Raw genomic sequence first — 22,941 nt, 5'->3', positions numbered from 1 at the left:
TGTTGTTGCACACGGTGGGACTGACGGTCGGACGGATGATGATGCCTTGTGGATCCTGCTGGATGATGTCATGTATCTCGCTGCACCCCCACGTGGGGCCCGTCGCTCTCCGATAGGCAGATGTGGTCTTACTCCTTCCGAGTAATCCGATTGGACAGATAGAGGCGCTTTGCACAGGCAGTTCAGCCCTGCTGCCTGTGTGTGGCAACCGGGGGTAAAGAAGAAGAAGCTGGACAACTAGGAGAGATTGTGGAGAGAAGAGAGAGAAACCATGTTATGCTTTTAAAGAATCTGCTTCGAGACAGACCGATTTTGGATATTTTTTCTTCTTCCTTTTTTTTGGTGGATTAAGCAGCCACACAATAAGAGAGGCGCACATTCCTCGGGAGGTTCGCTTGGTGGAGAATAAAGTAGTTTTAATCGAGAGAAGCGACCGCACCAAAGGCTGGCTGGGTGCGCTCCGGAGAGAGACACAGAGAGAGGATGCTTGTCGAGATCCGCGTCCACATTAGGAGGGATTAAGCGCATGAATTATAGCCTTGCTCTTCTTTTTTTCTTCAGGAACACAAAGTCGGACGCACGGGTATGTATTTCCCAGAGAGCTGTTGATTTCTGTGTGTTTTTTTGGTGCGTTTGACGCTCAAACAGCAGCGCACCGTTTCCATGTTTCCATCAGCTTTACGCGGAGAGTCAAACAGAACAGGAGGTTTTTTAGTGGAAGCCAGCTGCTGTCTGTCTGTCCGTGGCCTGCCTTGCTTTGGAGACGTCCTTTTGGGTCATTTTTGTGTCTCAAACAAAACGAGCGTGTGAATTTTGACGGAGAAAAAGTAGCGTCTTTATTCTCTCAGTGGTGTGTTTGTATCACTTTAGTGACCACTGAGAGAATAAGGTCACCAAAAAGAAGACTAGTGCTGCTTTCTGACATGGCTGCAACAACTAGTTGGCTGTTCTGACTACTTATTGCTTTGTATTGTGTCGCCCAAAAGATTAAACCACGTCATTTTTTTTTTCAACACAGGGATTTCCCCCCCCACCCCTCAACCCTCAACCCCCTGCCTGCCTGCTGAGACCGGTGAGCACATTTCAACCATTTTGCCAAAGGACCTGCACACTGGAGAGATAAACAAAGGATACATTTCAAGATGTATCCACAAGGCCGACATCCGGTAAGAAGCGTTTCCTCCTCTCTATATATACTTATCTGACAACACTGATGTTTTGCTCCCTGACTGTGCTTGATTCCCTCCTTAATGCAGCTCCTCCATCAAACCTGTATGGTTATATCACAATGCATTTATGCTATAGAGCACTTAGTGGTAAATGGATGCAGATGGTTTGCATGGCTGGAGATATTTACTCAGCCATATACACTAACATATGATATGACTCTGCTGAGGATGGAGACAGGTGGTGGTTTGATTTTTTTTTTTTTTTTTTTAGATTAGATTTCATTTTCAGTGTGAAAACCTATTCATGTTGTGTTATTAGGTCCTGGAGGTGTGAAGTATAGACCCACCTCTTTTCTCTGGTGTGGTAATAATAATGTCTTACTTTACTGCAGAGGAGATATTATCTTGAAAGTAGTCTATAATGTGAGAACTATTCAGCAGGAAATGAAGGGTACAACTTTCTCCTGTGACTGGACTGATGTGATTTTTCCTTTTTCTTTCAGGCTCCACATCAGCCTGGTCAGCCTGGCTTCAAATTCACCGTAGCAGAGTCTTGTGACAGGATTAAAGATGAATTTCAGTTCCTGCAAGCCCAGTATCACAGGTAATAATTACCGAAAGTATGACCGTGTTTACTCTCTGTTGGTTAATAATAATAAATACTAAACATTTTTTCATCCTGTGCTGTCTAGTGGTTAAGTGTGAGTGAGTTATTGAAGAGAGAGATGCCTGAAATTGACACCTTGTCTTCTATTTTAGTCTTAAGGTGGAGTATGACAAGCTGGCCAATGAGAAGACGGAGATGCAGCGCCACTATGTCATGGTGAGATTATGTTACAATAGGGAGCAATTATGGTTCCAAATTGCAAGGCTTGTTGGAGATCTAGTTGGGGTGGAGCGAGACGGAGCTATTGTGATCACCTGCGTGGTGGTTAGGGCGGGTTGAATGTCAGGTACAGGCCTGTGAACAGCCCCAGGGGGGTTTGATGTAGCTGGTTGTTATACGCAGGAGCTCCTCCTGACAGGCAGTGGGCCGAGGCTCCATTATAGCGCGCCCCTGATCTCCAAGGGTCGACTGCAGCGTTGCCCTCTGTGTGTGCTGATCTGATTATTCTCCTAGGAGACTCCACGCTCAGACATATGCATGGCCATAAATTAGGTGTGAGCTGATGGTGGAGGGGGGGTCAGAGCAGTGTGTGGGAAAAATGCACCATGGCAAACAAAATGGAGGAGCTGGTGGAACCTGCTGCAGCTTCTTTTGCACCTAAATTATCAGCTTTTTTATTCGAGGAAAACATAGGCGTGCTTATGACGCAGGAATTTAGCTCAGACGTGACGTGATCTTCTGTGGCAGTGTGCTCTGTTGTCCCAGGTAAACACACCGGGGTTGACTTAAAACCAATACATGCAGGCTTAAGTTAAACATTCTTTTCACAGGAAAACAACATGTCAGCCTGACAGGGAGGAGGTTAGGTAAACACGTAGGGAAGTATCCCACAGCCAGCGCTGGGTGTCAGGTTACGCCACGGCTGTGGGCCTCTGATCTCAGACAGAATGGCTCTCTTGTTTGAGAGTAATTTTCGAAGAAGCTAATGGACTGAATAATGCATTGGCCTCATCAAATAGACGCTGACTGGAAAGCCATTTCTGCCCCGGCTGCCACTTGTGGGCTCCATGGATTACATTTCAGCCAGACAGACTGACCTGGCTCGAAATATCAAGAGTGTTGAGCAATCACGTTACGCTAAGTAAATAGACATCCTGGAGATCTGAGGGCTTAAGATGGTGATCGATAAATCCAACCCTATCTTCTCTGTGCCCGCACTATAAACGACAATATATTGATTTATTGGCTGCTCAAAGAACTCCTTTTTTGTGTCTGATCTTAGTTTATCACATTTGCCAGCAGAAGCTAGATTGTATTTAGGTTTCAATCATAATGTTTAAAACCGTTTGATGATGTAATCAGTGTTGTGATCAGTTAAAATATTGATTTGTGGCTATATACAGTATGTGAGTCTGTAAGAATTAGGGCTATCAATCGATTCAAATATTTAATCATGATTAATCGCACATTTTTCAACTGTTCAAAATGCACCTTAATGGAGATTTGTCAAGTATTTAATACTCTTATCAACATGGGAGAGGACAAATATGGGTGCTTTATGCAAATATATGTATACATGTATTATTGGAAATCAATTAACAACACAAAAAAATGACAAATATTGTCCAGAAACCCTCACAGGTACTGCATTTAGCATTAAAATATGCTCAAATCAGAACACGGCAAACTGCAGCCCAACAGGCAACAACAGCTGTCAGTGTGTCAGTGTGCTGACTTGACTATGACTTGCCCCAAAACTGCATGTGATTATCATAAAGTGGGCACGTCTGTAAAGGGGAGACTCGTGGGTACCCGTAGAACCTATTTTCAGTCACATATCTTGAGGTCAGAGGTCAAGGGACCCCTTTGAAAATGGCCATGCCAGTCTTTCCTCGCTAAAATTTAGCGTAAATTTGCAGCGTTATTTAGCGTCCTTCGCGACAAGCTAGTATGACATATTCGGTACCAATGGGTTCCTTAGGTTTTGTCGTTTAGCATGATACCACTAGCTTCACTCTAGCTTTAAAACTGAGCCCGCTACAACCTAAAAATCACAAGTTGCGTTAATGTGTTAAAGAAATAAAACAACGCGTTGTTATCACGTTAACTTTGATAGCCCTAATAAGAATATTAAATGCTGTCACAACTTGATTTCAAATCTGACTTTTTTGACTTCATTAATCACAATTAAATCTTTGCTTTCGTTTCAGTATTATGAGATGTCCTATGGGCTGAACATAGAGATGCACAAACAGGTATGTACCATCATATTTTTTCAGCTCGGTGGTTTTCCACAGTGTCAGGGGATGTCGGACCCAGGAGGAGCCACTCGTAGGCTGTGAACTGAGCATCTGTAATGGGCTGTAAACAGACAGATGTACTGCACACAAACAAGGCAATACATTTGGAAACTTGTACCACCACTTGTACGATTGCTGTGGCCCCTTTTTTAAAAAGCAATACCAGTGGTGTGAAGCCTGGATTTGTCTAAGCCTTTTGATAAGATTAGAGGTAGACTTTGACTTAATGATTAAAGAGAGAGAGGATTGCTGATGGGTCAGTATTTCTTTTTAAGATGAACAGTAATTACATGAGAGGGGCAAAAGTCCTTTATTGTGCCTTTATCTTATCAAAAGATCCCATCTCTCATTGCTCCACAGATCAGTCACACTGATGCTCGCAGAGATAAATATTGTATGAATGAGTAATCCGGAGATTCCTCCACTCTTAAGCCAGCGAGGCTGTCCCCTCTGCTGCGACAGCCTAGCCTGCTTAATGACAGCGTTGGAGGCATGGTGGATTGGTGTGGTGGGGTGATCCATCAGTGTCTGGGCCGTGTGTCACAATGCCACATGTCTGTCAGGGCTCGGGCCGCTCTGATAGCTTCTGTCAGGCACTTATCGCCAACCAGAGGAAAGAGGAGGGGGGATGGGAGACGAGTTGGAGAATAGAGCTGGGGGAGGGGCAGCGGCCCAGCTCTGTGTAAACAGGTTAATCGACTGATCCATTTTAGCGCCTGACTTTTATCAGGAGCCTCAACAGAGCTGATGGAAGCGCTTGAATAATTCATCAGTGGGGCCCTAACCTGCTGAACGGCGTGTTTGTGAGCAAACAGTGTGGGCCCCGTCCATGCAGCTCCCCCCAGCTCACAGCTCAGGCAGGCAGGAAGGAGGAGGAGGAGGAGGAGAAGATGGGGAGTGGTTAACAGGCAGGGTTGGGATGGATTATTGGATGCACATAGGCATATTATTTTCCTGCCAGGAGATTTATTCCATAGTGAGGAAATCCATTCCTCTTACTGTGCCTTTTTCATTACCGTGCGGGGACATAATTCAGATTTCAGAAACGCACACAGCGGCACAGCTCGGGTGTACTGATGTGGCGGTGTTATCTGATCCCCCTCTATCAGCCGTGACAGCATGTAGATGCAAACGGCTAATTTCTGCTGTGTGATGGCAGCCAGTAATTGCCTTCATCTGGTGCTTGTTTCCAAGAGCTGAGCAGGGTTTTGGGTGTTGGTGAGGCTCAATCAGATTTGGCTGTTACCTGTAAGTCGTAACACAGACACATGGCTGCCGCGGGAATCATTTGCTAAGTAGCAAACTATCTGCCGTACCGAGGGCCAAAACTAACTCGGTCAGCCAGCGGACGATCTGCAGTGTTCATACAAAAGAGGCGTGCAGTGAGAAGTGGTGGGAGAAATTGTGGCTTCATAAAGCCATAAATGCTCCCATATCCCCAATCTGTCACATGGGACTGGAGTGTAATGATTACAGGGTGTGAACTGTTGGGTGTCAGGTCCACTTATATAAACAGAAAGTTATTTTTGTTTTAAGATATGGCATGATGAAGAAGGTTATGATTTTACGCTGTTTTTGTTAGAACGAGTTTATTGTTTTAGGATCACAGCCGTCCTTTATCCAAAACCTGACTGACTGCTGCAGCTGACAAGGTTAATCACAGTAATCTCATGCATCCATTTAGGCAGATCAATACAAATGCCAATTAGAAATTTATCCTGAGCTTCGTGCTTCACATTAACAAAAGCTCCGAGGCTTTGTGTAACTTCTCAGTTTAGTGGAAATGTGTCATTTCCTGGCTTAGACGAGCCGTTGGTGAAGTGCTAGTCAAATTTTCTTCCTACTAGAAAAATCAGGAAACGCTGTCATCTTGGACAAATTGGAGGCCCTCTAAATCTGACTAGTCAAGTATTGTTTATAGATGGATCATGTGACCAGAGCCACCAGTAGTTTTCCCTCCGTATTTAATACTCATCAATGTCTCGACTCCATTTTCCCGCTGCTGATAGCAACAGGCGAATACCTTTCTGCACGCCATTGACAAGCCAGCCTGAGAGTGCTCTTAAAGTGGTGCTACACAGGTCCGAGTACCTGTAATTGTGTAGCAGCAGCAGCGCAAAGCTGGCCTCTCAAGGGCCAAGCTGTCATCTACTTAAAGTGACAACAGCCCCCCATTTTTATCTGCCAGCAGAACAAAAAAAAAGAAAAAAACCTCTCCCAGCACTACACTGTATCTCTTCTGACAGCGGTGGCGAGCGGAGTTGATGCCTTTTCCATGTATTTGCATGTTGTGAGAGTGCAGAGGCTGCCAGTTGTTTAGGGCGCAGTGGATCAGCCACCTCCTGACCTCTCCCAGCCAGCTGTCACCATGACACTAAGCTACAGAGGAATGGACTGTGCGCTCAAGGCCTTTTTCACAAATCCTGTCAAATGTTCGACTGCTATTGACATGGCTTATCTCAACAAACATGGATTATACAGGCTCTCTAGCTTTTCAACCATTTCTGAGGGCGTTCTTGAGCTCTTTTCTCGAGCACTTACGACGTTGCATTAATACTAATGCAGATAAAACCTTTTATCTAACCCTCTCGTTGCTTTATTGGTCGTAGGTCACATATATTGTGTGTCAGAGGAGGCTGGTAGTTCAGCGTCTTTCTTGTCTGCAGAGTAATAATCAATGTTGTCTTATGGACTTTCTGTAACATGCTACCATATATTTGTTTCACATTATTGCCTCTGATCCCAGGCTTTACTCCGTCTCATCTGATATTTCATCTTCGGCTTGTTGTTTGTCCTGCCGGCTGGCTTGCCCGGCTAAGTGGCTATCCATGTTGCAGCTTGGGTCAGCAGGTCTCGTTCTGTTGGACATTACTCTCCAATCTCTCTGGCTCTGCTCAGAGGTAATACGTCTGGGCTGCCAAAACTGCCTGGCATTTCTGCCATGTGTAATAAATAAGCTGGCGGTCTGCAAAGTACATTGTGTGTGCTGCTCCAAATGAAAAATCGGAGAAAATCCCTGTGATGTGTTTGTGTTCCGCAGTGGCCTTGGGTTGAACTGCAGCTCATAAATTCCATAGATGATGTAGCTTTGGCACTGTTATTTTTTCTGCTCCCAGTGCAGAGCTCCAACCTGAGAGTCTCATCTCCCATCCCTGGAAGAAGGAGGCAGAACTGTGCAGTATTTATTTATTTTTTCTACAGGGGAGGGGGTGTATCACGCCTCCTCCTCCCATTGCTCTTTTTATCCACCGTTCATTCGCTACGTTCATGTGATCGACAGGCTGAAAATTCAATTTAATGACCTGCCTCCAAGCACATAATATGATTTTAAAGCCTGTTACGGTCAAGCAGAGGTGCCATTTGCATAATGATCCCAGCAAGATAGGGCTGCAGCCGTTGCCATGGCAGTTGGAAGACAAGCAGAAGAATGGAGGCAGGGCTGTGTGGATGGATGGGAGGTTGGGAGGGTGGTGGGCTGGGCAGCTGATTGCAGCGAGAAATGGCCCAGGCTTCAGTCTTGGAGCTCTAGCGCTCTTAATGTTTACAGGCTGGTAGTTGTCTTCTAATGGTATTGATCATAGATTTTGAGGTGTGTTGCCCTCGAGGTCGTTATGGTTTGCAATCTTTGCTCAAACTGCAGTCATAACCCTTTTAATGTACCTCCGCCACTGTCACATGTAAGTAAACAGAACAGTCTCACTTCCTGGGGTGTGGTTGTTGTGTGGTTTAACTCTGAGGTTAACTGCAGGACAGCCGAGTTGCAGATGAGGGGAAGCGGGGCAGAGTGAGAGAGGATCCTCTCAACACAGCAGCACTCTGCCGGCTCATATCCGTTTAGCATGGAGTGCACTCTCAGCACAGCTGTGCTCCATCCCCCTGGGCTCTCCTAATGTTTTAAATATTTCAAATGTCAATATCACGCTGTTTAGAGGATGTTGAGTCAAGCAGTTCTGATTGCCGCAGTAATTGACTTAATCGGTGTAAACATTAAAGGCGGGGTTATGTGAAGTCACTGTCTGTTTCATACTTATCAGTCATTTTGCTCATCTTTTTGTTTTCCAGACGGAGATTGCCAAACGGCTCAACGCAATTTTAGCTCAAATTATGCCTTTCCTGTCACAAGAGGTGAGTTTTGAATGTTGCGCTCCACAGTTTGGCACTAAAGTAAAGTCACTTATTGTTGGCTGTATTCTAAAGATACTACTTCAAAACAACATTCAGGTTAAGCAATTTTGAGTAATTGTGCGTGGCGTTTGCCCTCACTTTTAAAAATTGCAGCAGGCACTATGAAAATTAAGTGTGAAATTCACAGATAAGTGAGTGTGGGTTGTGTGATAGATCATCTTTTGTAAATGTCTTCCCACAGCACCAACAGCAGGTTGCTCAGGCAGTGGAGCGGGCTAAGCAGGTGACTATGACTGAGCTGAATGCTATCATCGGGGTACGTGGACTTCCCAATCTGCCTCTCACCGTGTGTATACCCCCTTTTATTCCTTTATTTGACCTGCACATAAGATGATCACTAGCTATGAATACTTTTCCATGTCTTCTAAGTAGTCAGAATGTGATACACCATCTGCTAAAGTTACAGTGCTGAATCAAAATGTGTTGATATATTTTGTTTTATATTCTTCACCAATACATTCAAACTATATACAACAAGTGTAGCTCTCCAGAGCTGGTCTGTTGCTCCGGCTTTGGTCTCGGCGGCATCTTCACTGCCTTGTTGTGTGTTTATAAATGCGAGCCTGAGAGCTCTTGAGATCCCCTCCGCAGCCCGTATTGCTTTAATTGGCTAAGGTTTTAACGAGGAGCCTCATCCCTCACTGCTGACCTGGATAGCTGTGGGAATTAAAAGGCTGAGGGTGAGCAGAACACAGCCAGCGCCGCAAGCAAGCTGAGACAGCGCAGACAGCAGTCAGCCATCACGGCTGTCCTGCTGCTGCGCTGTTCTGTTTGCACACCGCAGCACTGAGCTGTAATGTATGGTGTTCATCACTGCTTCAAAACACCATCTGCTCCTCATTGATTAGCTGTACTCGCCCTGCCCTCCTGAAACACTAGTGATGGGTGTCACCCTCGATACAAAGCTCAGGCTATCCGTGGTCTTATTAGGACAGTTGAATTTGCAGAGTCTTTAGCATGCAGAAGAGGCTGGCCCAAAAGGCCGACTTGATGACTGGAGGCACATATTGGAATTCAATTAATGCCCCCTTGGTGACCTTTTGTTCCAGGATAATTGCTCCCTAGAATTTGTCTGACTAAGTGTCTTGAGGTGATGGAGAGCTGCTTGTTTTTTGTATTTATCTGTTGGACTGAAGCAGATGCTTTATTACACTTTCACCAAAGCAGAGCAGCTGCAAGCTGCAGTTGTTCCTAAGAAAAGCTAATTTGATTTGTGGCTCCTTCCTGTGTATGTGATTTTCACATTTGGAATAATACAGTGCTGGAATATTTCTGTGTTTTTGAATTTGTGCCTGTGAGTCTTTCACTGTGGCTCTCTGTTGGTTATAATTTAAAATTTGTAGCATTAAAAGTCTACACCTAGATTTTATAAAATATTGGACGAGTCCATTCATGATTTTAGCATATGGTCTTATTTGGTGCCGGCCTGTCTTCAGGCCTCCACACAAGTCACGAAGGTTGCTCATGTCAGAGGAGGTGGAAATGTAGCTACTGTATGTTTTACTCATACCTGTCCATTAGTTATTCATTGAGGAGAAGCTCTGTAGGCATGCCAAAATCCTCATGCATATTGTAAAGCAAGGTGGGGTGAAAGAGCGTGCCAGGCAGACAGGCAGCATCCAGGAGCCAGCTGCATACTTTATTGATGGGGCTGAGGGCCATTAATAGGATGCAACTAGGGCAGCTGCATGCGTAGAGATGAACCTGACTGGTGGCGGCTCCTGTTTGATTAGAGAACACACAAAATATTGAAGTCAGCCAAGAAGAAGTAGTTCAGATAAGCCCACCTGTCTCCCAGCGACCGGCCACCTGGATAAACCTACACAATGGCTTTTGTTTTAAAGTAAAAGCTATTTATTTTGTCTGTAACACCATTCATTGCAGTATATAATAATGGAGAGAGAGCGTCTAGAGCAGCTGTTGCCCTGACCGTTTTCTGTCCTCCTTTTCAGCAGCAGCAAGCTGCCTACCCTGCTCTCATGGTCAGTGGCATTCACACACATCTGTATGTGCCATGCTGTTGTTAATTGACTTGGTGTGTATGCACACATCTGGGCTTGAAGGGCTTGTGCATGTTGCATGGCACTTTTTCTGTCCAAGTGCTATGCGTTTCACTATAGTTAGTGTAGTTAGGACGCTAGAGACTACTATAATACATTTGCTCAGTTTTGCCTGTGTGTATGTTTTTTTCTGTAGCTCCACACAGTCTGAGAAAAAAAGGGCAAAGAGTAGGTCTTTATCTTGGAATATTAAATTAGAGGAAATAGGCCAGACTCCTTTCTTTATTTATTATTGTCTTCATTTATGGCCCTCTAATGAGGGCTCTTGCTGATCAACCATGCATATTACCCATCAGTGCCTCATTAAACACAATGAGCGAGGATGGCTCTCCCCTGCCAATGAACTGGCTCCTTAATTTCCCTCATGGACACAATATTCTAACACACTCGCTCTCTCTTGCTCTCCTTCTTTCTCTTTGTGTCCTGGGTACATTTTGTAATTGGATTGACATCTGCCCTATGGAGCAAAGGACAAGGTTGCAAGTTAAAAACCTCACTATTTTCCAATCTAGTCTTCTCTCGCTTCAGGGCAGATAATGTAGAAGCAATTAAAAAGACCCTTCAGATAGGATGTTTTAGAAGTAGGTGCCCTTTGTAAGACCTACGATTTGAAAGCAAGTTCCTACCGAGTTAATGTATTTTTAACTATGTGTTAGGCAGGTCCGCCATGTTGTACAGTGGGTTGTACCAACTCCCCAGTCATTACAAAGCGCCTAATATTCCTGAAATGGCCATAAATGGTCACTGATTGAAGTCCGTCTTGTAAAAGAGAGGAGGTGCGTGCTGTTACAGCAGCTGAATTATTCAGCTGGCTCGCAGACGGGTAATAAATTGCTGATGTTTTTATTGGTGTCTCAGCTAAGTATTATTTAACCTTGCTTTAAACTGCTTACTTCCATGCTGAGTGCCTTTTAACTCCCATCCATTTCCCCGTGCCTTTCAAATATTGATGGTGAATATTGGAGGGTTGACTGAGTGCCAGCTTGGGACCCCTGGTCCTGGCTCCCACAGCAGCCTTCCAGACGCACACACACACACAAACGCACACTCAGAGTGAGAGGGAAGGAGTGCCAGCTTCTGGCACTTAGTGTTCTTTCAGTCTCTTAAAGTATGGGTGTGCAAATGATTCATGTTCTGTTAATCCAGGAACATGAATATGAGAGGAGTAAATAGACGCTGGTTGTGTTTCTCAAGTGTTTTAAAAGGCAGGTAGTTGTTTAGCCCACAGGCTGACAGATTCCTACACAGCTTCATGTTCCTTAAGAGGATTGCTCAGCTCACCGATGGTGCTGCTGTATGAAATGTGCTAGTTTACCTGATGTGAAATGATTCCTCTGCATTAAGCGGTGGTCGAATCAAACTTTGCTTTTCTATTTATTTCTCAACTCAACATGCACTACTAATGCTGTGCGATTGAGTGCCTCTGCATCTCTTGCATTCGAAGTGTTGAGCAGTTAGTAACTTCTACTCTCCTCAGCACAGATCTAGGGCTTATGCCACCCTGGCCTGGTATGGAAATAGCACTGAGGGGGATTGCTGTCGTATCCTGACAGTAATAGATGTGTGAATGCGCTAATATCATCCGGGGTTTAACTGATCAGCCTCATGTTTAGTGTGTGGTTTCTCTGTGCGTTTTCCCTCCGACCCACTCTTTTTCTGTCTGTTTATCTCCCTGTCTACTCACAGCAGCAGCAGCTCCAGGCGCAGCACCTCTCCCACGCTGCCCACGGGCCTCCGGTCCAGATGCCACCTCACCCCTCGGGCCTGCAGCCGCCCGGCATCCCCCCTGTGACGGGCTCCGGTTCAGGCCTGCTGGCACTGGGCGCCCTGGGCAGCCAAGCCCACCTCCCAGTGAAGGATGAGAAGAACCACCACGATCTCGAACACAGAGGTGAGGTGTTAAACTCGGTCATATTGCTGTCCAATATTGCTGCTTAAGCAGTTTATTTAGAAGAATTGAAATGTATATTAATGTTATTGCATAGATGTTAAACAGGGAAAAAGCAATTTAGTGCGGCGTGCTTCTCACTCTCTAGAGCTGAATCGCAGGGCCCTTAGGTGAGGAGCACATCCTGTCTGTTCACATTCTGTCTGGGTAATGAGCTGGTACATTCCCAGCCCATGACTGCATAAGCTATTCAACAGCTCCAACACACGTTGATAAGAGGGGCCTTGTGCCCTGCAGCTGATTCTCACACGTTCAGCCAGAAGCATCTGTTATGATATGCTAACTGACGTGTTTTTTTCTCTCTCTGCTCCACTTGGTTTCCTCCTCACCTTCGGCCGCCATTGTGATGTCTGCGATACAGAGAACACGGTGAGTGTCCAAACCCACAACTATTTTTGATGCGGGGCGTGTTGGTTTCATTGTTCATTGCACTTTCATATCCGCCACCAATGTCAAGTAAAAAATGCCTGCCAACAGCATGCTACCGCTGATTTCATGCACAGTTGTAATCTGCTTTCAATAAAATGATTAATTGGAAATGAGGCTTGGAATATATAAATCCTGTGTGTTTAATCCAGAAGGGAAATGACTGGTATCATGCTGGAGAGATTAGAAGCCTTGTAATTTCATCACAATTAAAGAAAGACTTTGACTTCCCCTTCTTAAAGGATTTATTTGATCCCTTCTACTGTCTCCCTTGTTCACCAGCTCACTCTCCTCCTTGGCATGTGATGAATATTTATGAACACAAATGGAGAATTGTTTTGTTTTCTTTTTTTTCCTCCACCCCCGTCTGGTGGACCTGCTAAAGCGTTTTATTGGAATGGCTGCGATCTCTGATGGCTTGTGATGTGGCTGTGAGATTGTGTTTCTGTAGGCCGGGGCAGCTGAATGGGTGCAGTCATGTCTGAAGAAATGGAACTCCTGGGGCGATTAGCAGGCCTGTTTTGTTTCTCTGCTCTTGTCCCAGGTCATCTGATAGCAGAGTGGTGACTTTGGTTAATGAGTCACGCTAAGCATCTCTTTAAAGGTCAGCCATTATGCAGACAGTGGCCCTTTGCCCAGACTGCTAGTCCATCGGCCATTGTTCACTCCTCTGGGCCGCCACTGACTTAGTCCATGTTGTTGCTTTGGTCTTCAGAAGAAGGGACAGCGGGAATCTTGGCAGTTTACAGGCAAATGGCAAACTCCTGTGAAAGCCGCTGGACACCTGCCTAGTTCCTCCCGTTCTGTTGGCGTTTGGAGTGAGCTGTCCCAGCTTGTGTGGGCAGGCAGGCTCCACGAAGAAGAAGCACCAGTCAGTCCCACGCTGCTGTGCCCACTGGCAGGATATAGATTCTCTTTCTTTATCAGAGCTCAAAGCCGGAGCTGACATGGTGCCCAAGCGCGCTGCGGCAATCAATGCCCACAACATACAGTTTCTCTCTCTCTCTCTGTCTCTCGGTGTCTCTCCACCATCTCTCTCTCTCACGCTTAGCCTGACTGACTCCAGAGAAAAGGCCCTCTGTTCAGCCACAACACACTGCTCATGTCCCTGTGAGGCTGTTTGTTGTCCAGTTATGAGGAGGAGGGAGCCCAGCTCAGAAAACAAGCCCTCCTCCTTTCAGTTCAGATAACGGCCCCATTCTGTTGTTTGGCCATGGACAGGCTTGTGTGTGTGAGATTGGGCTTGGCTGGTGTCAGGGTACTGCTTGGAGCTGGCCCACAGCTGCATTTTAAGAGTCTGCGGCATCCATCGTTGTGTGAATGGGGCATTTTTAGTGTTTGGATTGGCACAGTGTGTTCTCTCTGTGAATTTGTAACAGATGAATGTCTGCCCTGCTCTCTTTTACAAGGAAAGACAGAGTGGTAATAAAGTATGTTTGGTTTTCTCTTTGCAGAATAACTCTGTATCCCCCTCCGAAAGCTTACGCACAGCCAGTGAGAAGCACCGCAGCTCCTCTGACTACAGTTTGGACTCTAAGAAACGCAAAGTGGATGAGAAGGACAGTATGAGCAGATATGTAAGTCATTAAAGGAATTGCAAGTGACATTTTGGGAAATACACTTATTCGCTTCCTTGCCCAGATCAAGAAGGTCGATACCACTCTTATGTCAGTCTGTTAAATGTGAAGCTACAACCAGAGTTGGTTAGCTTAGCATAAACACTGGAGGCTGGGGGCAAAAGCCAGCCTGACTCTGTCCTAGCGTTGTCACGATACTGGAATTTATAACTTCGATTATATACTTTGAAAAATATCGATATTTGATAAAGTTTTTGATACCACGGGGAAAAATGTACACAATATGGAGCGCATAACATTTTAGATTTTTATTAAAAGATAAATAGCAGTGTGTGTGTGCTGTCGGAGGGAAGAGTGAACAGAAAGCGCAGCTGTATTGCTACTGCGGAAAAATAATATTGAAACCGTTTCAAATAATTTTATATTTTTGACAACACTATTCTGTCCGAAGGTTAAAAAAAGAAACCTTCAGCTCACTATTTAAAGCTGAAGTAGGAAAGTTGGAATAAATAGGGTTTAGAAAAAAAGTAATTTTTGTAAAACGGTCACTATATCCTCACATTAGTTCATGAGACAGTTAATCTGAAAGAATTCATTTGCCTCTGTGTCCTCTGTGCTCCTAATTGCATCTGCAAGATTTCACAGACTGGAGGAAAACAACCAATCAGAGCTGAGCTTGGAGCCTGTCGTCTCTGAGCAGCTGTCAATCACTCGCGAAACACTAACGGTCAAACTAGGCAGCGCTGATGAAATATGAATCAATATTCTGTTACTGTAATGCGTATTTCTCGCCTCAAATGTTTTCAGAAACATCTTGTAGTGCACTGTTTAGCTGTAAAATGAGAAAGTGTGTGACCCGGCAGCCATGTTGAGATCAGTTGAGGAAATACCAAGCACCGCCCACCAGCCGGAGCAAACTTTTCAATGAGGAGGTGCAGAAGTCTAGTTGAGGAAGTCATGGAATTATGGAATTTTTGCCCAATGATGCCAAAAATATTTTGCCTACTGCCGCATTAACAAATTATGTCTCGTTTTTCCGCAAAAAAAGCAAAGTGAAAAAACAGCACATTGTGGTTTTATGGGGGTTATGTGCAGGACAATTTCTGGCTCCCTGGAGTCTCGGCTGGTTGCCTGGCAACCTCACAATGACTCCAGGAAGTTACTGCTCCTGGCTCTAGGCTCATCCAACTCTCGGTTAGAAGGCTAATAAGCGTATTTCCCAAACTGTCAAAAACGTCTCCTGTGGTCAGAGATGTATTTCAGAGGTTTAATTGAAAAAACAATTTTTTTTTCAAGGTGACTAATTTGCCATTTATCTTTACAGGACAGTGATGGAGAGAAAAGTGACGACCTGGTGGTAGACGTGTCTAATGAGGTGAGCAGAGCAGCATGTAGTTGTAAACAGCATATTGACATGTACTGAGATGTAGCTGTTACATAAATCTACTGCTGTGTTCCTCCAGGATCCTGCCACTCCGCGGGCAAGCCCGGCCCATTCGCCACCTGAAAATGGCATTGATAAGCCCCGCCCTCCAAAGAAGGATACACCCAACAGCCCTGCATCAGTGGCGTCCTCTGGAAGCACCCCATCATCCAAGGCCAAGGAGCTCAGTCATGTAAGACACCAAGAGTTACGAACAAACTAGGACAGAAAGGGTTTAAATGAGAATTGCAGAGAGAGCAAAGGGATATGTTCAAATAAATCTGGGACGTTTTCTGCAGTGGATTAGGAATGGCTGTCGGTGCTTTAAGTGCATGACTAAACGTCAGGGATAATATTGTCCCGCATCAGGATCAGTCAGGTCTTCTCTGTTAATAGCTCAATGTATTTAACTCCTCCAGGATTTTTTCCCCTCCGCCTCACTAAAAGATTAAAGCCAAAGCAGTAAGGGGATAAAAACGGCCCCATCTCCATTGTGGCCATAATAGGTTTTAGAATAAATAGCAGTTTATGGCTGTGCAGGACTATGAGGGTTGTCAGAATTAGATTGGATTAAGTTCAGTTTGCTCTCAAATTGTCAGTCCGCACAGTGCCTGGTTTCCGGGATTGTGAATGTGCTTGCTCTCTCGTTCCCTCGACAGAATGACAAATCCTCCACGCCTGGCCTCAAGTCCAACACCCCCACCCCCCGCAACGATGCCCCCACCCCTGGCACCAGTTCCACTCCCGGGCTCAGACCCATCCTGGGCAAACCACCAGGCATGGAGGCTCTAGGTTGGTACCGCTCTCTTTCCTCACTAGCAACTGACATAATTTTATCTCCATCCTCTCCCGATGTACTGTTATGTCACATATCCTTCTCCTGTCTTGGTCTGTAGCGGCCCCAGCTTTACGTACCCCTCTGTCCATCGCCGGCTCGTACCCTACCCCCTTTGCCATGATGGGCCATCATGAAATGAACGGAGGCCTGACTAGTCCTGGTGTGTATGCTGGTCTGCACATCTCCCCTCAGATGAGCGCTGCAGCAGCTGCAGCCTACGGACGCTCCCCCATGGTACAGTAACACCCTTTCCTGCCCTTTATGTAGCTGTATTTGGGATCAACTAAAAGCACTGCACATAGTTAAAAGGATAGTTTGACATTTTGAGAAATCGTTCTCTTCTCTTGCCCAGAGTTAGACGAAAAGATCGATACCTCTCTGTATCTGTCTTTTTAAAGGTTCCCTGTGGAGTTTTAGACCTCTAGTAGCAAGGTTTACGTTTTTTCCTTTTGGACAGAGCCAGGCTAGCTGTTTCCCCCTGTTTCCAGTCTTTAAGCTAAGCTATGCTAACTGGCTGCTGGCTGTAGTTTCATTTTTAACAGACAGATTATAAAGATTTGAGGATTATCTTTCCAGATATTCCTGTGGTGTGAGGTATATTAAGAGTTTTTTTTTTACATCCCCGATCGGCTCGGAAGTCCGTCCGGGCCGCACCGATTTCAAATTGTAAATATTAAACATGTTCAATATTTACGACCGGATCTCCTGCTGTGTGTGGGGAACCCCGAGGACAGCCAATGACGCAGTCACGTGGGAAAGAACGATAGCCAATTTGGAACCAAGCTAACTGAAGAAGGAAGGACAACAACTAACGTCATGGCGGCTGCGGATAATGCATGAGCTAATGCAAAACACGAAGCATAAAGTAGTAGTAAGATGGACCTCAGAAATGATGGACCAACTTGTTAATTTCTGACAACAACGCAAGTGTTTATTCGAGTTCATCCGTCCATCCTTTGTAAATTTTCAGTACAAGGCAGTGCAAAAACTAACATTGCTAATTTTTCTTGCCCGTCGTCTGCCATGTTTATTTACACTAAAGTCACGTTTGATCGTGAGAGATTTCACGAGATTTAAATATTTTTTAGTCAGGACTCTTGTTGTTCATGAATGGAATCTGTCGATGTGTGGTGTGCTGTTCTGATCAAATCGTTGCTCTCCACACACTATAGGAACAAAACTGTTAAATTTAACATAACATGTCGTTGTGTGTGGGGTCTCTCACATTTTTAAAATCTGTTAAGATTTGAAAAATCTTTGAGTGTGGGCCAGCCTTAACTCTGGGCAAGAAAGCAAATAAGCGTATATCCCAAAAAGTCAAACTATCCCTTTTAGAAAGACACCATGTGGATTTGACTGTGATCGCTGGTCTGTAACAGATCTGTAATTCAAAGGTTTCCATCTTGTCCTTTTTCAGGGGTTTGATCCTCACACCCACATGAGAGCTCCAGGCCTTCCAGCCAGCCTCACATCCATTTCTGGTGGCAAACCGTAAGTGTCTCACCAAATGTGTTTTTAATAACAGCAGTGACGATGAAACACTAACACTTTGTGTCTTGTCCATCAGGGCTTACTCCTTCCACGTCAGCGCAGACGGTCAGATGCAGCCCGTGCCCTTCCCACCCGACGCCCTGATCGGTCCCGGCATTCCCCGCCACGCCCGTCAGATCAACACGCTGAGCCACGGCGAGGTGGTCTGCGCCGTTACCATTAGCAACCCCACACGTCATGTCTACACTGGTGGCAAAGGCTGTGTCAAAATCTGGGACATCAGCCAACCTGGCAGCAAGAGCCCCGTGTCCCAACTGGACTGTCTGGTGAGTGCCGCGGCTGATTCATGTTTCACTCATCAACTACTTTTTTTACACCTAGCTACGTATGTGTAGTTGTTTCAAAAGGTAATGAACTGTATACACAACCTCATTCCATTCACAATGGGATAATCCTTTGTTATGCACGAGGACCACAACAGGCACATCCCACTGACACCGTTTTACAGCAAATGTACTGGTACACAAATGCAGCTGATGCTTTCACTAGCACTAGTAAATGCTAAACATCAAACGACATTTTCAGATAAATTATAATTGGAAATGTGAACGTCACCGAATAAATGTGTAACAAGCTAAAAACTCAAAATCTATCAGGCAGCGTAGGTCTGAGAATGCCCTCAGGTTGGTTTATTATGACAGAAGGATTTTCATCCTCTTTCCCACCGACTTGTTCCTAAATCTCTCTCTAGCTCCACTGACCTGAACACGTATTGATTCGCTTTGTCCTCTGTGCAACAGAACAGGGATAACTACATCCGCTCCTGTAAGCTGCTGCCTGATGGCCGCACATTGATCGTCGGAGGCGAGGCCAGCACATTGACCATCTGGGATCTGGCCTCTCAGACACCCCGCATCAAGGCAGAGCTCACCTCCTCAGCCCCGGCGTGCTACGCCTTGGCCATCAGCCCCGATGCCAAAGTCTGCTTCTCCTGCTGCAGCGACGGAAACATCGCCGTGTGGGACCTGCACAACCAGACTCTCGTTAGGTTGGAAGAAACCACTTATTCACACTGTGTGGGCAACCGGATTGCTGCTGTTGTGTGAGCAATTTTAAAAGGGGATGTCAATAAATGTTTGTACGCTTTCTGACTTTGATTGCAGGCAGTTCCAGGGTCACACGGATGGCGCTAGCTGTATTGACATATCCCATGATGGCACTAAGCTGTGGACAGGCGGTCTTGACAACACTGTTCGCTCCTGGGATCTGAGGGAGGGTCGACAGCTGCAGCAGCATGACTTCACTTCACAGGTACGACCCTGTAACATAGAAGAGATGGATAACACACATCAACAGTGCAGGGCTGTTTCCTTTCAGCCCCAAAACTGTCAGTAATTACTGTTCTGTCCAATTTTCCAGATCTTCTCCTTGGGCTACTGTCCGACCGGAGAGTGGCTCGCTGTGGGCATGGAGAGCAGCAACGTGGAGGTGCTCCACCACTCAAAGCCTGACAAGTATCAGCTCCACCTGCACGAGAGCTGTGTCCTCTCCCTCAAGTTCGCCTACTGTGGTATGAACACACACACATGGATAATGCCGACTGTTCTAACCCGCAAAGTGGCCTTAGCTTGTCCTACTTTACTTAGTGCTAAAACTACAGTGCCCTTTGTGCAGTCTGAATTCCTATAGAGCGTTGCAGGGATGACGTGTTTTTGGAGGCAAACCAGGAAGTCAGCATCGCACTGGTTCCCTCGACAAAAAGTCAATGAGATTTTTCCATTGGGTTTTGGATTATTGCAGAAAATTAGCTCTGTGGCAAACAAACTTACACACAATACTTACACGTTTTGATCTGTCAGATAATCTTCACAAATGAACACCACTTTTATTATTTTTGAAGCGTAAATGCAGTCGCCAGAAGTAAAAAGCGTTAGGCTATAAACAAACTACACAATCGCATGACTTCACGTCACCACCACTAAGCTAAAGGTGGACTAGTGTTCGGCTTGATGATGTTTAGTAGTCTCTTTAGCCACTTGTTAGCAACCACCTCTTTTAAGAAACGTAAACGCTTAAAAATTTACAAGTGGGATATTTACTGATGTATTTTATGTTGTAGAACAAAAATCTCTTAAAGTGGCAGTAGGCAGTGTATTTTTTATAAAATTTGTATAAAATTCCATAATAATCTTTCAGCATATTGTAATTCAAGTGTTCTGAGAGAAAACTAGACTTCTGTACCTCCTCATGGCTCTGTTTTCAGGCTTTAAATATTCTAGCCCATGACGGGAGACTTTGACCAATCACAGGTCATTTCATTGAGAGAGCGTTCCTATTGGCTGTGCTCCGGTCATGTGACCGGAACTTAGTGTTCCTTCAACAGATTTTACAATGGCGGCCGCGTCACAAACCTTCTCATTTTACAGCTAAACCGTGCACTACAAGATGATTCTGAAAACATTTGAGTTGAATAGGCATTAACGTAACATAATATTGATTCATATTTGATCAGCGCTGCCTAGTTTGACCGTTTGGTCGGAGTTCGCGAGTGATTGACAGCCGGCTCTCATAGACAGCAGCTGGACAGCAGACCTCAGATCAGCTCTTACTACTTGTTTTCCTCCGGTCTGTGAAATCTTGCAGATGCCGTTAGGAGCACCGGAGGACACAGAGGCACATGATTTTTTTTCAGGTTACCTGTTTTATGTACTACTGTCACGATATAGCGACCGTCTTATAGAAATAACTTCTTTTAAACATATTTGCTCCAATCACGCCTAATTCAGCTTTAAGCTTTTAACCACAGACCTTATTTCAGGCATCTAACTAAAAACTCATTCAAAAAACCCATTGACTTCCAGATGAGGCAACTCATTTCCGGGTTTTAGGACTCATTCATGCAGCACTCTATTGTGTTTTGAAGGTTACCTGATAACTCTTCTTTTGTAGGTATTTTTTATACCACTTCTTATTCCACAGAGGCCTGATTGCACTGTTGTTTCCTTTGCAGGTAAATGGTTCGTAAGCACTGGGAAGGACAATCTGTTGAATGCTTGGAGGACTCCTTATGGCGCCAGCATATTCCAGGTATGCAGATCAATACAATCTGTCTGCAGCCAGTCCAAAAGTATGTCTCTGAGAGGAAGGGCGCAGCGACCGCTGTCTGACAGGACTCTCCTATCAGTGAAAACTGAACCTGAATTATTGACCTGACAAAGAAAGTCTTTTTGAGGGGCATCGGGCCAGAACTTGATGTCATTGCAACCTAGTCTTGCCCTGTAGTCAGCTAATCTTCTCCTCTTAACCTCAAATGTAGATGTTGACCGCCTCCAACGCTAACATGTTTTTATCTTCTTCAGTCCAAGGAATCCTCGTCGGTCCTGAGCTGCGACATCTCGACAGATGACAAGTACATTGTGACAGGCTCTGGTGACAAGAAGGCCACCGTATATGAAGTGATCTACTAGAACAGACAGCTTTGGATGGGAGCATGCTCGTGCTCAGGAACCGTAGACTCTTGCTCCATCTACCTTCCCTCACACAGACAGCATGGATGTTGCCTGCAGCCCCGGGGTGGATGGGCAGGACGTTTGGCAGTGCCAAACTGAAAGCGGACGTTGGCGCTGCTGTGGCCGTGGACGCTGTGACCTTCGGCTCTGCCCTTCCTCACTCATACGACTAACACTTGTACAGCAAGTGCAGTTCCCCAAGGCACTAAGAAGAAAATAATGTCTTGCTGTTTTTTCTGTTTGTTGGATATTTCTTTTTTTTATTCGTCCTTTTTAATGTGGAGATAAAGTTCCGTGACACAACAAGAAGCGGCGCTTCGCTCTGGAGCTTCTCCTCGGAGGTCCTGTGAAAAGTGTACATAATGGAGTAATAAAAGGCCTTTTATAGATTTATATTTTGGTGTCCAGTTACGCTTGTGATGGTTCTTTCTTGTTCTCTCCGTGATTTTCTGTCCCCTCTAGGGATGGAAATTAGATTAGGACTTTGTAAGAGGATATTCTATTTCAGTTTTTTCCCTCCTCTGCCTTTTTTCATGTTGGTTGTCCAGAATGACCTTTTCGGAAATCTAATTTGGATTTTTTTTCTCCCTGACAACGGCATTTTTCTTCGCTATTTGCTGTAACACAGACGTTTGTCCCATGGATTTTAGCAGTGGAGAATTCTGGAAAGGCCCTTTTTTTCAGACTGGAAGAAGGAGGAAATCATGGTTTCCAGTTACGTCTACCCTTTGGCCCTGGTCAGCAGAAATTCAACTTTATAATGAAGACCTATCACTGAACACTGGCTGCTTTCAATGACATTAAAATGGATAACTATCACCCGGAGGACTAGTGGGTTTACGGAGAAGCAGCTGTGACTTGAGTTCAGTCTGTTGACTCGACTATTGTATGAATCTTAATTTCTCCACTCAGCAAAGTTTAGTCATCAGTCTAAGAGTTAATTATTGCCTCTCTCGTCTGACTCTCTGTGACTGATGTGCAAGACTTACACGGTTACTCATAAAGGTGGCAGGAAAAGCCATTACCACATCTGACACTCTGGGTATGCTCTGTTTGCTTTCTGCAGTATTTCATAATGTTCCACTAGACAGGAATGGTCTCTGCATAAACACACATTAGACTGTGTAGCATACACGTGTCATCATCCCTAAGGACTGTACAGTTGACAGTTGTTGATAAATCAATAAACTGTTTTTATATAAAAATAATCATCTTGGCTGGATTTCTATAGTGCGGGTGCCTTGCTACTGTTGCCTGTTTTAAAGGAATAATTTGATATTTGGGGAAATGAGCTTATTCGCTTTCTTGCCGAGAATTAAATGAGAAGATTGACAACACGATCATGGGAGTATTGCTAAATATGAAGCCAGTTAGCTTAGCTTAGCATAAAGAAAACAGGGAGAAACAG

At 45.0% G+C, this 22,941-nt stretch overlaps 1 protein-coding gene across 5 annotated transcripts; it reads left to right on the top strand.

Moving 5' to 3' along the window:
• Positions 1-212: 212 nt before the first annotated feature.
• Positions 213-22,738, top strand: tle3a (TLE family member 3, transcriptional corepressor a). 5 transcript variants are annotated; one of them, XM_074632783.1, is made up of 21 exons: positions 217-583; positions 1,019-1,166; positions 1,673-1,773; positions 1,929-1,992; positions 3,987-4,031; positions 8,139-8,201; positions 8,443-8,517; positions 10,214-10,243; positions 12,008-12,217; positions 14,150-14,272; positions 15,597-15,647; positions 15,736-15,888; positions 16,355-16,487; positions 16,592-16,767; positions 17,951-18,024; positions 18,101-18,350; positions 18,825-19,072; positions 19,188-19,335; positions 19,444-19,594; positions 21,035-21,111; positions 21,384-22,738. In XM_074632783.1, exons 2-21 carry the CDS (start codon positions 1,143-1,145, stop codon positions 21,489-21,491), a joined length of 2,304 nt encoding a protein of 767 aa, XP_074488884.1. In that variant the 5' UTR covers positions 217-583; positions 1,019-1,142; the 3' UTR covers positions 21,492-22,738. The 5 variants fall into 5 exon arrangements, with proteins under 5 accessions (XP_074488883.1, XP_074488884.1, XP_074488886.1 ...); XM_074632782.1 differs by lacking the exon at positions 10,214-10,243 and having other exon boundaries at positions 213-583; positions 8,443-8,547; XM_074632785.1 differs by lacking the exon at positions 10,214-10,243.
• The last annotated feature ends 203 nt before the right edge of the window (positions 22,739-22,941 follow it).

The sequence above is a fragment of the Sebastes fasciatus genome, chromosome 4 (assembly GCF_043250625.1).
Source record: "Sebastes fasciatus isolate fSebFas1 chromosome 4, fSebFas1.pri, whole genome shotgun sequence".
NCBI classification, from domain to species: Eukaryota; Metazoa; Chordata; class Actinopteri; order Perciformes; family Sebastidae; genus Sebastes; species Sebastes fasciatus.
Note: the sequence above shows the minus strand (reverse complement) of the source record. Positions and strands in the feature narration are given on the sequence as shown.